The 16,935-nt window shown below is 49.6% G+C and overlaps 3 protein-coding genes across 3 annotated transcripts; all 3 read right to left on the bottom strand.

Moving 5' to 3' along the window:
- Window positions 1–978: 978 nt before the first annotated feature.
- LOC119376901 (uncharacterized) lies at window positions 979–1,662 on the bottom strand. Its single transcript, XM_037646572.1, has one exon. The coding sequence runs from the start codon at window positions 1,660–1,662 to the stop codon at window positions 979–981; it is 684 nt and encodes a 227-aa protein (XP_037502500.1).
- A 9,907-nt stretch (window positions 1,663–11,569) lies between these two features.
- Window positions 11,570–12,577, bottom strand: LOC119376900 (uncharacterized). Its single transcript, XM_049411502.1, has 2 exons — window positions 12,514–12,577; window positions 11,570–12,078 (listed from the first exon to the last, which is right to left on the bottom strand). Exons 1-2 carry the CDS (start codon window positions 12,575–12,577, stop codon window positions 11,684–11,686), a joined length of 459 nt encoding a protein of 152 aa, XP_049267459.1. The 3' UTR covers window positions 11,570–11,683.
- Window positions 12,578–15,814: 3,237 nt separating this feature from the next.
- Window positions 15,815–16,276, bottom strand: LOC119376899 (uncharacterized). Its single transcript, XM_037646569.1, has one exon. It carries the CDS (start codon window positions 16,274–16,276, stop codon window positions 15,815–15,817), a length of 462 nt encoding a protein of 153 aa, XP_037502497.1.
- Between the last annotated feature and the right edge of the window lie 659 nt (window positions 16,277–16,935).

Genomic DNA, 16,935 nt, shown 5'->3' with positions numbered 1-16,935 from the left:
GAGAACGCACACGATCATTTAACCTTTGGATAATACACTTCACGTCAAAGATATCCCGAAGATGGATTCAGCGGTAAGGTCGAAATAATACGACATGAATTCCACTGTAAACTCACTGAGAGTACTTCTGCTACCAGTCATCTTCAAAGAACAACCATCGGCCTTTGTTTACGCTTACGTAAGGCCACTACATAATTTTTGGGGCGTCATGCAGGCCGAAGTGAACGCCTTCGGCTCCGAATGCTTCGGTTCGTCATGTCGTGCCGTTATAAAAATGATAAACGTGCGCCCTTTTAAGTGCTTCTCCATATTTCGACAATGCTTCGCTCACCGAAATTCGTGAATACCAGCGTGAAAAAGTTATCTTCAGTTGGCCGAAGGTATGTGCATTCCATGGGCGTATGATGTGGGGCAATTTTAGTAATTCCTGCCACGAGCTGCACGCGTCCAGTGGCACCGGCGTGTTCTGAGCTGTTCTAAGACCGCCTGTGTTTGCATTGTAAGGGTCTGGGCCAACCGCCGCGCAAAACCCCTCGGAGACGAGAACGAGACACTGAGCAACACGTCTTTATCATTCCAAGACTCGGCCGCGACTCACTGTCAACGGCCACTGAGCGCGAGCCGCGAACATACCCGTGTCCATCGTTCTCTTCTACTGTAGCGTACTCGCCCCAAGGAGCAGCGAGAAGCAAACACCTACACTCCTTGAAGTCTGGGCAAGAACTAATTTTATTTTTCTACGAAAAACAGGCTTCGAAAACGCCAACACAAAGGGGCGTGGCTGCTTATCTCCCGCGGCACTCCGGAGATAACGTGAGGCATGTTGACCGCGTATGCGCCGTGCGCCTCTGTGTAAGAATTGGTATGCGCACACAAAAATTATCGCGGTCACCGGCATCAACGCCCGCTACAAGAGCCCCCCCCCCCCTAGACCGCGGAGCCATGAAAAAAAAACGAGCAAATGTTAGCAAAAACGAGTTAGTCCATGAGGTGAGCCGGTTTCACGCGGTCGAGAGAAACGATGTCCTCTCTGTCGCGAACACGAATGGTCACAGTTTTGTTGGACCGCGACAACACACGGAAGGGCCCGTCGTACGCAGGAGTCAACGGCGCTTTCACTGTGTCTCGTCGCACGAACACATGGGTTGCCGTATTCATGTCTGGGAACGAAAACACTCTTTGTTCGCGGCTGACGCGTGGCGCGTTGGGTCGCAGGTGCTCCAACCAGGAATATAGCCTTTCCATATGTTCTGAAGGTGTCGGCGCAGTGCTTGGTTTCTCACCAAAGAATTCTCCCGGTAGTCGGATTGTAGAGCCGTACAGCATTTCTGCTGCACTGAATCCGAGGTCTTCTTTTAGCGCGGTACGCAGGCCCAGAAGAACGAGAGGGAGCTTCTCCACCCAGTGCTCTCTATTCAATTTGGCCGTTAGAGATGCCTTCAGTTGACGGTGTAGCCGCTCCACCATTCCATTGCTCTCTGGGTGGTAAGCCGTGGTGAACTGGAGCCGTGTTCCCAGAAGCCTTGCCAGCGCAGAGAATAGGTTGCTCTGGAATTGTCGTCCACGGTCGGTTGTTATGCGCAGTGGGCAGCCATAGCGTGAAACCCATGTGGCCACAAACGCCTGTGCGACTGTCCCGGCTGCGATGTCCAGAATCGGCATCGCCTCAGGCCACCGTGAGTAGCGGTCGACACATGTGAGCAGGTATCTGTAACCCTGGGAAGGAGGAAGAGGTCCTACCAAGTTCAAGTGGACGTGGTCGAAACGACACTTGGTGGCCGAAATGCTTGAAGTGCTGTGCGCGTGGACGAGTCACCTTGACTGCTTGACATGCTCGGCACGTCTTGCCTAGCGTCGACTCGGCGTAATAGGCAGTTTTGGAATAGCATCGCTAAGCTTTGGTACGCGATTCCTTGCGGCGCGGCCATGCGCATGCGCCATAACGCTAACCGCGGTTACTGTTTGCGTTCCGCCATGTTCCGCCGCAAAAAATCCGAAATAGCGTGCGGCCCGCAACGCCCCTTTGCGGCCGGGATCTCGCGGGATCTCGAGGAGATCCCGCGTTGCGTGAAACCACGAGATGGCTTTAGCCACAACTACAGCCAAGACGAGCCGCGCGGGAAGCCAGCTTTCTCCCGCTACATTTGAATCGGGGAAACTGCAGCGATGGAGCCGCCGGCAAAGCGTTTTCGATTTACGATCGAAGTCGATATTTACATGCTGCGCGAGGTCCGCGAGCAGGATCCCTACCACAATCCTGCTCTGTGGCTCAATGTCGCAGAAAACTTGTCTTTGGCGCTCGGCAGGCCAATCAGCGCGCGGGCAATACGCGAGCGCTGCGACCTGCTGCTCGCGCAGTTTGCACAAGAAGACCGGGCCAACTTGAGAAAGTAAGTGTGCTATTAGTTTAAACAGTATGTAGCACTGTGCTCGACGGTGCAGTGCTTATGCGGTTCAGAGCTGAACGTGCAGTTTGCGCAGGTCGGGTACCGAGGAGCAGTACGGGGAGAAGGAAACCCTTCTCCAGGAAATTTTTGATGTGGCGAGAAGCCACGGGTACCGCATCCGCCCTGGGGCGGCAAGAAAGGCGGCAAGCACCAGCGCCCCATCGTCGCAGGCGCCGTCAGGCGTTGACAGAGCGGAGCGCAGAGTCGCGTCGGCGGTGCGTGACTCTGCCTCCGCAACTCTACACGCCGAACCTGCGAGCGGGGAGGACAGCACAGGTTTCGGCGACCAGGTCCCCCCCAACCTGTGTAAGTTTGTCAATTAGTGATTGAATGAATAATTGTCGTTGTGGATTCAACCTAGTTCCCGCAACATAGTGGCGCTTGAGGGGCGTGGCTTTGTGGTGTCGTCTGCTACGTAGTGAAGGCACGACAAAGCTCAGTTAAATTAATGCAAGCAGTCCTATAAAACGGGTGCCTTTGTTTGAAGTGAAACTTTCTTAGATGCTTTTTTCAAATTACTGCAAAGGCTTGCAGCATTCGTTAACACTAAGGCAAGCCTACAGATGTCACTGTATGTGCACAGGCCTGCCTTGGTATGGGCCATGAATGGTGCATTGTCGTAGCGTGCACGAGGGGCATGCTTGCTCTCACTTTACCCACTTTACGTGGTTTGCATCCCTACTCAGTAACAAGGAGGCACAACAAACATAGCAGACAGTTTTCAAGAGCAGTGCGCGACGATTTTAAATGCGATGGTAAATTAGACAAGTGGCGTGTTGCAGTAGCAGGTGGTAAGTTGGGAAATGGATTTTCGTAATAGTACAATCAAGATGTCATGCCATATCTAACCTTTTCAAAGTTATGATGTTCACGAAGTAAAGAAAGAGAGGTAATGCTCATGTGAATTGTTCACTAGAAAATGAAACACCTTACTGGAAACCATGGTTCCCCCGCTAACAGTTATTAATAGCCACAAACAAAAAGAGAATGTGTTGCCTAACGAAGCGTTGCAATCTTTAAAAAAAATAATTGAATATAGCGTTTCCGTGGCTCATTCCCAACAGCTGCCATGTGCAGACAGCAATCATTCATTCTTGAATCAGTGTGCACATTGTCTTTGCAAGAGAAGAGGTGTAGCAAGCATCTGCTGTTGCCTGTACATGTTTGGATTACTGTCATTGGTCGCACAATTGTGTATTTGACTTCTTTTTAAAACTGCTTTAACACAGCTACGTAAGGAAAGTGTGACTCTACAACGTTTCAACCTCTCATGACTTTGCATGTCATGAAGCATTTGTGACATACTGAGATGGTAACTGTGTCAAGTACAATATCGTGGACTGTTGCCATTTCATTTAGGGTCGACAGCTGTGTTCGACAACGTGGAAGTCGTCACCACGGCACCAGAGGAGCCCTACGAGGTGGTCGGCGACTTCTCACAGTCATCCCTGCTCCACAGGAGGAGACTGCACCAGCACTGCGCCAGTAGCAGCAGGAGGGGCGGCGCAAGCGGTAGGCGCTAGTGCTGTGCAGGTGCAGCAAGGGCACGACGAGGTAGGTTGGACAGAACAACTGTGGCAGCAACAAATTCAAGTGACTATGTTGTAATATTGCAGGCTGAAAAGACAGCCGAACTACGAAAAGGGAAAGGAAGTGTTAAGTACTTGGGTTACAGTAGCACGCAATAAGAAAAAAGTACTGCAATCGGATACAACCTTTAAAAGTCTGTTGCACTTTCTCCTCAAAGGGGACGAACACAAGCCTTTCCAAATGGGCACTCCCTCTACAGTAACGTCGTAGGTCAGGCAGCTGGTGAACCCATTTTCACAGAGCATTGTCAAGTGCATGCATGAGCAGGATGGTTTGTTTAGTTACACAAACAACCGGCTACCACGCTTCAGTAATCCTGGCTGGACCTCTGCAGACCTTTTAGGTTGTATCCGACTATTATGAAAGAACACATTTGTGAGGCGTGCATGTGGAGAAAGTGTGGCATATGAATACCATTTCCTGCCACACACAAATAAGTAACAGTTGTTGTGGAACATGCACTTTGTTGTTTATTTGCATGAAGCAACAGATAAATATACCATTTAAACAACATTTAAAACTAACATGAATAAACACCATTTAAAACTGCCAGAACGGTACACCACACCACAATATGGCACGTATATCACAGAGCAAACACAAAGCTCACTGAAAGCACATCTCTGCAAATAAGGCACCAGCAATACCATGCAACATATGCATAGGTCAGCAAACTCGCCCGTGAGTCTACTCACTCAGATCGGGCCTCGAGTTCAAATGAGTGCAGTCGAAGAAAATGTAGATGAGTCCGAGCTTGAGTGACCCCTAAGTGCAACATATATTTCACGAGTGAATGAGCCCATCTTTTATCCGTGACGTATGGTCCTCTCCACAAATCTTCACCAATTACTATCTGCCCTATATCGGCTTACGTTTATACTCAAATTGATTCACACATATTTCAGCGGAGCAGCATTCGTGCGCCACCTCAGTATTCATTAAGCAGAGGCATGAGTCAGGGGGGGGAGGCGTCTTGACCCCCCTTCCTAAATTCTTTCTTGGGAAGTTCTTGATTGAAAACATCTCGTGTGAGTAGCGTATTTTATAAAAATGTCCCAAGCTGAAACCACTGATAACTCGTAATTGAAGGTACAAGATGAAAAGGTTAATGAGAACTAACAGGCAATAATGCCTGTTAGTTCTCATTAATATTGTGTCTAACAAAGAAAAACGAGCCCTTAGGAGTCCCCTCCTTTCCTTCAAGATGAAAAGATGTACTGCAGAGCTCCAATTATGTGCGACACTGGTGTTAAAGAGCATCGACACCATGATGCAAGAAACTCATTTCACGCTCACTGACTCACGAGTCTACTCATGCACACGCAATCAAGAAATACATTTTCTTCTGATAGTCCACTCGGGCTCAAACTGACGCCTCGAGCTGGGCCTGAGTGTGTCAGTTCATGAGTCCGTGAGCGTGAAGTGACGTTTTTGAATCACGGTGTCAAGTGTCTCTAAAGGAGTGGCGACACAAATTTTGAAGGCGACATAACCTGTGGGACATATTTGTGGGGACGCACGCATCAGCTACGAAATATCAACGGATAATGCTGCCTAGAACATATTTCAAATTAATTTTAACGTGAGTGTCGCGTCACTGCACGCGATACCCGCCTTTGCTTTCGGTGTCAACAACCAACCGCCACCTTCGTAGCCACATATGTTTACACACCAACCTCTCTGGGTCCCGCCTCACTCCGTGCTATCCGAAACCGAAAGTGCTAGTGGGCACTACCAAACCGTCTCCAATGAATTAAACATTGATTGCTTGCACAAATAACCTTTGAATTCTTTATAAGTGGGTCGTTAACTACTTATTTCAACAGAAAAAAAACAAGACAATATTTGTGTCAGCTCCTTAAACGGCAATACCACATATAATGGACGCTCTATGATGGGGCTTTTCATCATGTACTATCGCGCTCAGTACGAGCTACATCACGTGAGCGCGTGGCCGAGCGCTCTGCAAGGTTGTACAGTTTCGCCGATTATGGCATATTTTCGAGTTATTGCGAGAGAGTTTGGCTGTCCCTGCGAGCGCGATCGCCCCCACTTGCTTGCTTTCACCCTCGAAGTTATCATTTTCGCAGCTCATATCGCCGCAGGGCAAAATGAGGGCGAGGGTGAAAGCAAGTGGAGCGGCGATGCGCGCTCGCAGGGACAGCCAAACTCTCTCCCAATAACTCGAAAATATGCCATGATCGGCGCCATTGTACAACCTTGCAGAGCGCTCGGCCACGCGCTCGCGTGGTGTAGCTCATACTGAGCGCGATAGTGCCTTGAAACAGTACGAGTTATCAGTGACTGCAATTCAGTAAGGATTTCCTTATCAAATATGTGACTCGCACGAGCGATATCTCTCAAGAATGTCCCATGAAAGGGTTTCTGGGGGGGGGGGGGAAGGGGGGTCATGGCATCCCCCCCTCATAACTCACGCCTCTGATCAGAACATGGAGGTGACGTGTGAACGCTAGTGCATTGAGGCATGTGTGAATAAATTTGAGCATAAACGTAGGCTATTAAAGGCTGATAGTAATGCTGACAGGCGAGTAGAAAGGGCCATAGGTCCACAATAACACGTGGAGCTCACTCAGACTCATTAGCATTTTCCTCAAATGGACTCAATCGGACTCAGACTAAAAGTTTCCCAAACTGGACTCAGTGGGACTGACACTCACCACAATATTACTCGCCCAGACGCACTCAGACTCACGGCTCAGTCTGAGTATAAGAGTCACTCACGAGAGAGTTCGCCTACATGTGGTGTGAGCAAGTTCGGTTCAGGAAAAGGTTAGCGAGTCAGAGTCCGAATGAGTCAGGATGAGGAAACTTTCACTGAGTCTGAGTCCGAGCGAGCCCTGAGAGCACACTTTTTCTGCTGAAAGAGCTCTAACAGTTCTGACAACCTACGGACACATGAAACTTCAAGGCTGACGGTCCCTATGCTAAAAGGTACAGTGACACTGCCATAAATAAAGTCAAAGGCACTATGTGTACAGACCACCACAAGTTCACAAAGGTGCAGCAGTACGAAATATACATGACACATAGTCATCAAAACAAGAGGACCTACTGCAGTGTTTCTCTTTCACGCAAGGCAAAACAGAGCTGCATATGTGTACGGGATGAAATGCACTAAAATCCAACCTCTAACTCAATATGACGAGGACAAAATCATAATAGACAAAAAATCAAATTGCACATAGTGCTAACTGTACATCGCATGTGCAATTTTTGTGCTTACTCATTGATGACCAAGCAAATACAAAGGAACTGTCTGCACACGCGTGGCCACTGGGCCACGTCTGTTGCGAGGTTGAAGAAACGTTACACAAATGCGATGTTCAAGAAATATCAGCGTTGTTGCGAGTTTAAACAAATGTAGCAAGGCTACCAGTGCCAGTGGTAGAATTACTCGTCCTTTTAGCCCGCATCACTGACAGGGCACGAGGTACATGGAGTGGCCTCGGCTTGTCTGCCATGTGCAACGGTGTAGTTTTTCTCATTTCGGAACCACAACAGGTCGCAGTTTTTGAACCAGTGGACTCGCAATGCAAGTTTCATGTTAGCGTACGCCGCGGTCTAGTGGTGGCGAAAAATTACATTCAGTCACATGTTATAGGTTTCAAAACAGGAGAAAGTGCCTCAGATCAGGCTGGCCGACGTTTCGATAGGGGACCTATCTTTGTCAAAGGCGCCTTGTCATCCCTGGCGTGTTAGTTTTAAGGGGTTAGTGATGACGTCATGTCCAGCGGTGGCGCGTCTGTTGCTGTTGGTAATTTCTGCCTGGAAAGAGAGAAACTCGAAAGCAGAGGAGTGTAGCCCTTGCCACATTTCAAGAGAGTTTGCAAACACGTTCGGGTCTGCCATGTCAGAGTTAAAGGTAGCTGCAAAGAAAGAAAAACCAACAGCAACAGACGCGCCACCGCTGGACATGACGTCATCACTAACCCCTTAAAACTAACACGCCAGGGATGACAAGGCGCCTTTGACAAAGATAGGTCCCCTATCGAAACGTCTGCCAGCCTGATCTGAGGCACTTTCTCCTGTTTTAAACCTAAACGTGTATCCATCCGTCGGCTCCCTTCTTGATCTTGGATTCAGTCACATGGTGTACTACGCATAAACTGTGAATTTTCAGCGCAATCCAATTAGCATTCCTTTTTTCCTTTTTTTGCACTGTCTTTATACATGTCGTGTATGCAATGATGACAGGAAGGAGGCGGCGTACGGCTGACCGCCACTTGGAATTTTTCGAAAGGCGCCTCGCCTTAGAGGCGGAAACCCGTGAAAGAGCTGCAGCTCAAGAGGACAGGCGCCTACAACTTGAAGAAAGGCGCCTGGACCTGCAAGAAAGGGAGCTGCAGCAACGAGTACGCGAGTTCAATGATGTTCACGAGGAGCGGCGCCAGGAGAGGGCCATGATCCTCCAGCAAAATCGGTTGCTGGCGGATGTGCTCCAAACACTTGTTAACAAGCTTCAATAAACATTCATAATTTCTTTTTCATTCGTTCTCTTTGTTCCATGTCATGGCTCTCCATTCCTCTGAGAGATCACGAATGTACAGGCCAGGGTGCTGGACGAACGTTTCATTTTAAATGGCTTGCAGCACTGCATGTCTAACTGCGCTGTAGTTAAACCCTAAATAACAAAATTCTCACAGCAACCAAGCAATCTGGCGTCTCCGTTAAATGTCCATAGAGTTCAATGCATTTGCCTCCTATCGACAGTGCAGAGATTTTCAGATATCGCTCCCACAATAACATATATGTCAGGTAGTGATCACCAATGTTTTTTTTTCCAGCTCATTAGGTAGTCGTGAACACACATTTTCACCCACAAGTATTGCTGTGACCACTGTCATTTGCAGCCCCGCCACGGTGGTCTAGGGGTGATGGCGCTGGACTGCTGACCCGAAGGTCGCGGGATCGAATCCCGGCCGTGGCGGCTGCATTTTCGATGGAGGCGAAAATGTTTGAGGCCCGTGAACTTAGATTTAGGCGCATGTTAAATAACCCCAGGCGGTCGAAATTTCCGGAGCCCTCCACTACGGCGTCTCTCATAATCATATCGTGGTTTTGGGACGTTAAACCCCAGATATTATTATTACTGTCATTTGCAATCGCCTACATGATAGCAACAAGCCTTCTTTTTTTTCCAATGAGAACACTTCCTTGCGAACACCTCTTTTGGCAACCACACAAGTGACGACACGCACAGAAGTCTGCATGCTGATAGACATTCAGCAGACTGTCTAAATGCTTGCTCGTGCGTCTCTCCGTATGCACGTGAAGATCTCCCACGTTTTGCTTACTAGCAGCGGCCTGTTTAAGAGATTCTGCCTCCTATTAAAAAGCATGCGTTTCTGATGCTTGGGTAGGTGTTTGGGATTGTCTCTGAATTTGCGAAAGGCAGAAGAACAGGTGGCTATTGTAGCAGAGTTCAGCATTCCACAATTGATCTGCGCTTTTGCCAATCTTTGCGACGAATTGTCGTGAAAGGGGTTGCAATGTGGCTTGTTGGTTACTCATATGAGCGCTTTGTGGTGTTCCTATGTGCCTTCCTGTGTCCGTGTTTCCTTTGCGCTACACCAAAAGCCTTTCCTATGTCGCAAAAACGAAACTTGCTTCCCCGTGGATTTTGTTATTGAAGGGTTTGACTGTATTTTGCTACAATCCTATTTCTCAGCAAACTATGCCCATTGAAGTGCAACTTGCACAAACTGCAGCAAAGTTCACCACTTCACTTGCCTTCACAGCAATGCACACTGTTTGACGAAAACAATCTTAGGTGCGACACGATACATACCAACAACTTTTACATAATGGCATGCATGCCCCCACAGCACTTTTCACCAATGCCTTTCTCATTGTGTTTGACCTAACAAAAGAGCACCAACACACCCCATGTGCACACCTGACCTCCGTCATTGACTGGTGGGCGTTATGTCTGGAAGCTCATTTGTTGCACCATCAAGTGGAAGCAATATGTGGAGAGGTGCGCTGTTCTTTCCTTTTCGATCTGATCTCTATGCAGATCGTAACGTACTCATGCTGGTCATACGTCTCCTGAACACTGGCCATTCAACATGCTATTGCATGATTTGGAAAAATTCTTTCCGCTGCACATGCCAGTTGAACAGCACAAAGCTCTTCGATATGCCGATCTCAATACCATGCCTATTAAGCCATGCGGCATTCCATCACGTGAGCAGATTAACCAACTGAACCGGTGTGAGTATTTCTTGTTTCCGTGTGTGCAGTACTGCAGCATGTACACTTCACACACGAACATGTGCAACAAGATGTTCAACTGCGCTGCTCCAGCGAAGTTCCATCAGCAATTTTTCAACTGTGAACGTGCTCCGTTTTCTCAGACAGCTTTTTCCCTGCTTTAAGCAATACTCCCAGCTCTAAATGATTCAGCCACCACTCTTTACATGCTCCCACTTCCTACGCACACCTGTCAACACGTAATGATGTGCCACTTTGAAGGTTAAAAAAAGCACTACACAGCACATACCCCACGCAAACTGTCAAGATGTACCCGTACACAACAGTGATGCAAACGTGCACCACTCAATGCAAAACACAAGGAAGCATTGCTTACGAACTGCCACGCAATGGGAGAAAAAAAAAACACTTGTACGAAACATTCACGAGAATGCAGAGGATCACACAAGAACGCTGAAACTTTGACTAGAAATGGCATCTGCTTTGATGCATCGCACGGGAGTGCAATTACCGAACACAGCACATACCCCACGCAAACTGTCAAGATGTACGCGTACACAACAGTGATGCAAACGTGCACCACTCAATGCAAAACACAAGGAAGCATTGCTTACGAACTGCCACGCAATGGGAGAAAAAAAAAACACTTGTACGAAACATTCACGAGAATGCAGAGGATCACACAAGAACGCTGAAACTTTGACTAGAAATGGCATCTGCTTTGATGCATCGCACGGGAGTGCAATTACCGAACACAGCACATACCCCACGCAAACTGTCAAGATGTACGCGTACACAACAGTGATGCAAACGTGCACCACTCAATGCAAAACACAAGGAAGCATTGCTTACGAACTGCCACGCAATGGGAGAAAAAAAAAACACTTGTACGAAACATTCACGAGAATGCAGAGGATCACACAAGAACGCTGAAACTGACTAGAAATGCCATCTCCTTTGATGCATCGCACGGGAGTGCAATTACCGAACACGGCACATACCCCACGCAAACTGTCAAGATGTACCCGTACACAACAGTGATGCAAACGTGCACCACTCAATGCAAAACACAAGGAAGCATTGCTTACGAACTGCCACGCAATGGGAGAAAAAAAACACTTGTACGAAACATTCACTAGAATGCAGAGGATCACACAAGAACGCTGAAACTTTGACTAGAAATGGCATCTGCTTTGATGCATCGCACGGGAGTGCAATTACCGAACACAGCACATACCCCACGCGAACTGTCAAGATGTACCCGTACACAACAGTGATGCAAAAGTAATTCAAAACAAAAAAATAATTGACCTCACTGAGCAGAACATTGCATGAAACAACACAACAAAATGATTAAGACCAATTACAGAACAAGTCCACAGTGAAGCTATGCACGGCCAACCAAGAGCACATTAGTTGAACCGTGGCACCAGGTAATCCTCTAAAAGTGGTGCACAAAGACCAAAATACATGCCGGTTTGGCTGCCGTACAAACAAGTGTGGCAGTTCGTAAGCAATGTCGCCACCCGGTACATCTGACCGACATTCTGAAGAAGAATCTTTTGATTCTTCTTAAAGTCCACAAAAGCAAACTCGGCGATGACCTTCCCAAACCCCCACTCAACGGCCTGCCGAACGGTGCTCATGCCCTCGTTGAACAGCTGTTGCTGCGTGGTGAGGGTAGCACCTCCATAAGGTCGCATCAGCAGGGGCCGTAGTGGGTACGCTGGGTCGCCATAGATGCAGTAGAGGCACCCGTGTGTAAGGCGCTGCAGCTTGGCATAGAGACCGCTTTCTCCCAGGATGCCTGTGCACACACACAAAAAAAGACAAAACCTTTGAGTGTCAGCTTTGCACATTAAGAGATTGCAGATGCAGGTCAATACGACACGTTGTGAACATGGCACAAACTTTGCTTGCAAATTCAACGTTTTCTACCTCAAAGTTCATCGCGTGCGTAATGTTTTGTCAGTCCTTCAAGCCTGCCAAACAAAATCATGGTCAGTGACAGGTGACAGCAGTGCTCAGTAACAGGCAAGGCCTTGAAATTTTACATTTTCAGGGTAACAGAACTAACTCAATCTTTGTGAGGCCCTTCAGTAATTACTTGCTTACTTTGGCATACATTATTGTATCCGCATTAGGGCCATTCGGTACTCAAGAGACTGCCAACGCTGCACTAGTGCTTGTAAATCTTACTGGCAAAGTTTCAGCGCTAGGAAAGCAAGAGACCTTCACTAACCGGCGTCGTGTCTGCTGCCAGGGTACGGCCCATCAAGCTCGCACACAATGCCGTTGGCGCCCATGACGGCCTGGTACTTCAACGCGTGCACTCTCTTGTGGCCCGAAAAGTAGATCCTCTGGTCGACAGACGGACGGCAGATTGGTCTTGCTGTGCCGTCGATGAAGCCCCAGCAGTTGGTCAATGGGGCGCCGCGGTTGTAGACAGCCTGCATTGGTGAAATGAAACACTAACATTACATTTAGAGTTACGCCATTACGAGGTCATCACGCTTCGAAGTAATTCAGTGCACGAATTTAAACAAAAGGGCTTGTCGCGCACTCATTATACGAAGTTAACTATCGCCCTTTCATGGTACTTATAAAAAGGTAATGCAATTGTTCACGCTCACCTGAGAGAACACGTTCAGGTCGTCAAGGGTCAGCCAGGTGTGCCTCGTAAGATCGTCGAGCAGGTGCCCGAACACGCGATCGATGTGTGCCATCAGTTGACTCACGATGCTCGACATGGCCGACGAAGCACGACCGAACAGGGGTTCGATGTCGCACCACCGGTTCGGATACGACAGTCGGCGTAGAGTCATTAACAGTGCCTCTTCACCTGACACGACGACACCTTGCGCACTTTGGACAACATGAGGGACGCGCAGACCTTCCGTAAGTGGCTTAAGGTGTTGCTGCTCGGAACGGAACCATCTTCGGAATGTCTGCGGGTCCAAGGCGCTAGCGTTGATGAGACCGCTAGCCGACTTGTAGGTGCGCGGTCTAGGTTCCCAAGGCACTATGATGTACAAATCTTCCAAGTCACTCCACGACATGTCACAGTAGATCATCTAATCGCACAAAACACTGCGACGCATTCGTCGAAGCCGAGGCATTTTGGCGGGAGACAAGCGCGGCTGTGACTTGAAGCTTGACACAAAAGAACCGACTCGGATTGGATTGTCTTGGCTGCAATTGTGACGACGCGTCTCGCAACCAAAAATGTTTGCACTCATAAACATCACACACAACGTTTCACAGTTCTAAAAGGGTTAACAATGAAATATAACTTTTTTTCTTCAAGAAACCAGCTTCTACGAGCAAATAAATGATGCATCTTACTGCGGTGGCGCTGCGAGCTTTCGTTAGCGTTTGCGGAGGACAAACGCTATTCTAAAGCTCATATGGCGCCCATACGCTAACGCTACGCCCGCAACGACCGCTAACTTAGCGTACGCTATTCTAAAGCTGTCTAATGCCTGGCCACACAAAGCGGTCCGTGACGAGCCTCTGCGTCGCGCGGATTCCTGGGTGGCTGAGTTCGTGAAGGCTGTCAAACACTGCGAGCCGAAACTGGACGGGGACGAAGGGTCTTGGAGATTTCTGCGATGTGTCGCATGTGACCATAGTCGTCGTGTATGGTAGTGGGATCTCTGCGAGCACAAGTGACAGTGGATTCTGCCGCAACACGGTTAGCTCTGGGTCTTCCCGCGGGCGGCGGCTAATGCCTCAAAGTCGACGGACGCTGAAACGGTGTCGATACGGGAGAGTGCGTCGGCTGCTTGATTTTCGATCCCCGCTATGTAGCGGATGTCCGTCGAAAATTCGGAAATGAAAGAAAGTTGGCGCAGTTCTCTTTCCGAATATGAGGAACTGTTGTTCTTGAACGCATATGTCAGCGGCTTGTGGTCCGTTAAAATGTGGAAAGTGCGACCTTCGAGGAAGAAACGGAAATGCTTTACGGAGGAATAAATGGCCAGCATCTCTCTTCCAAAGGTGCTGTAGCGCACTTCCGCCGGTTTCAGCCGTTTCGAAAAGAAACCTATCGGTTTCCAGTCCTTGCCGTCGTATTGTTGCAACACTGCTCCCACTGCCGTCGTTGAAGCGTCAACCATGAGCCGCGTTGGCGAGTCGGAAAGCGGGTGCATCAGAAGTGTTGCGGAGGCAAGTTGAGTTTTGGCGTCCTGGAAGGATTTTTCGTGCTCCGCTTACCAGTGAAACTCGAGTGTTTTCTTGGTGTCCCGGCGCAGCAAGTCAGTTAGCGGCTGTAGAATGTGTGCACAGGATGGGATGAAGCGCCTATGGAAGTTGATCAGCCCGAGAAACTCGCGCAACTTGCGGAAAGAGGTAGGCGTGGGAAATTCCCTAACGACTTGTACCCGTGATTCGAGCGGCAAGATGCCTTGCGGGGTGATTCGATGGCCTAGGAAATCTAGTGCTTCAACACCAAATATGCACTTTTGGGGCTTGAAAACCAGACCGTGCTCGTCAAGACGCTTGAAGAGGAGCCGCAGGTGATTTTCGTGCTCTTCCGGCGTTTTGCTGGCGACCAAAATGTCGTCTAAGTAGACGAAGACAAAGAGCAGTCCGCGAGTGACCTCATTCATGAAGCGCTGGAACGTTTGTGCCGCGTTCTTCAGTCCGTACGGCGTACGAACAAATTCAAAGAGGCCGAACGGTGTTGTCACGGCCGTCTTTGGGATGTCGCTTGGTTCTACTGGAATCTGGTGATAAGCGGCCATCAGATCCAGCTTAGTGAAGGGTCGTTCCCGCGAGGCGAGCGCTGAAATCATGGATGTGAGGGAGAGGATATTGGTCTGCCGTTGTCGCAGCATTGAGTGCCCGATAATCACCGCAAGGCCGCCAGTCACCAGGCTCTTGTTTTGGCACCATGTGCAGCGCAGAAGACCAGTTGCTGGAAGAAGGTCGAATAATGCCGAGCTGGAGCATGTGGTCGAACTCACGACCGGCGATTTCGTGTCTTTGTCCAGCGAGCCTTCTAGGTCTAGCGGTGACGGGCGGTCCGGTGGTGACAATGTGATGCGTCACCTTGTGCTTGATTGGCAGTTCGGTGTTCCGAGGTTTGGTGATTTCAGGGAATTCAGCCAGAATCTTTTGAAAGTTTGACTCTGGGTGGAAAGTGCAAATGCCGCATGAAGACAGGTCAGACTTCAGTCCGACAACAGCGAGCGAAGTGACGTTGTCCTTGAGACGACGATCGCGAACGCTAACGTCAAGATTGAAGTGGCTCAGAAAGTCCGCTCCTAGGATGGCCATTCTGACGTCGGCCACAACGAAGAGCCATCGATATGTGCGCCTGAGTCCGATGTCTATCGTCATTGACTGCACTCCATATGATGCAATAGCAGTATTATTGACTGCAATTAGGCTGGAAATGGACTTGCCGCGTCGGCGATGTTGGGCTGTTGCTGGTAGGATAGATAGCTCAGCTCCGGTATCGACAAGGAGGCGTGTGCCGGTGATGCGGTCGACAACGCAGAAGAGGCGGCTTGAGCGCTGGCCCGTGTCGCATTCCGCCGTTAGCGTCTGGCCGGTGCGTTTCCCGTCCACGAGCATGGTTGGGTGCAGCGAGTGGCTCGCTCTCTGAAACGGCGGTGGTACCAGCAGACGCTCTGCTCTGCCTCGCTTGAGTGGCCGCGGTGCTGCGGGCTTCGAGCACGGGACGATGAACGATGCTGTGCAGGACGGTGTTTGTTCGACAGGGCGAGGTTTTCCACTGCTGCAGCCAGTCGGTCAACTCTGTCCTCTAAGCGACCTAACCGGCTTGCATGTTCGGATATTCCCGCTGCAGCAACAGACATTTTTGATGGCTCGGTGCAGTCGGTGATGCGGTCGGCGAGTTGAGCCAGACGCTCGAGAGCCACGTCGTCCGAGCCAGCGAGTATCATCCGTGTTGACTGTGGCAGTCTCTGCAAAAACAACTCGCGAAGCAATGGCTGTTGACGCTCCTCTGACGCTTGTTGGCCCAGCAGCTGACGCATTCGGTGGAGAAGTTGCGAGGGACGCTTGTCACCGAGCTCTTCATGAGACAGGAGTTGTTGCAGCCTGCTCTGTTCGGACGCCTCAAGACGTTTCAGGACGATGCTTTTTAGTTCGTCGTAGGCCTCTCCGATGGAGGGGAGGCGAGCACATCTATGGCGTCAGCGATGTCAGGTGGCAATGCTGCAACGACGTGGAGGTATTTCGACTCCTGCGATGTGATGCGTCGAAGCTGGAAGCGGGCCTCGACTTGGCTGAACCACACCCTGGGGTTTTTGGGCCAATAATGTGGAAGCTTTAACTCCGAGGCGTTGGTTGTGGATGAGCTTGAAGTGCCTTCCTCGTCTGACATGGCTGCTGTTTTTCCAAACGTCGCGGGTACTTGTAGCGTACTCGCCCCAAGGAGCAGCGAGAAGCAAACACCTACACTCCTTGAAGTCTGGGCAAGAACTAATTTTATTTTTCTACGAAAAACGGGCTTCGAAAACGCCAACACAAAGGGGCGTGGCTGCTTATCTCCCGCGGCACGCCGGAGATAACGTGAGGCATGTTGACCGCGTATGCGCCGTGCGCCTCTGTGTAAGAATTGGTATGCGCACAAAAAATTATCGCGGTCACCGGCATCAACGCCCGCTACACTACCTTCGGCGCTCTCGCGGCT

Source organism: Rhipicephalus sanguineus, unplaced genomic scaffold, assembly GCF_013339695.2.
Source record: "Rhipicephalus sanguineus isolate Rsan-2018 unplaced genomic scaffold, BIME_Rsan_1.4 Seq271, whole genome shotgun sequence".
NCBI lineage: Eukaryota > Metazoa > Arthropoda > Arachnida > Ixodida > Ixodidae > Rhipicephalus > Rhipicephalus sanguineus.
This window is presented reverse-complemented; position numbering and strand designations above follow the sequence as displayed.

Bases quoted from the DNA above. Each gene is read 5' to 3' on its own strand.
- LOC119376901 (XM_037646572.1), bottom strand. From the start codon at position 1,662: ATGCCGATTCTGGACATCGCAGCCGGGACAGTCGCACAGGCGTTTGTG.
- LOC119376900 (XM_049411502.1), bottom strand. From the start codon at position 12,577: ATGGGCGCCAACGGCATTGTGTGCGAGCTTGATGGGCCGTACCCTGGC. The intron at 12,079-12,513 runs GTTAGTGAAGGT...GTGTGTGCACAG, and splicing joins TGGCAGCAGACACGACGCCG to GCATCCTGGGAGAAAGCGGT.
- LOC119376899 (XM_037646569.1), bottom strand. From the start codon at position 16,276: ATGCGTCAGCTGCTGGGCCAACAAGCGTCAGAGGAGCGTCAACAGCCA.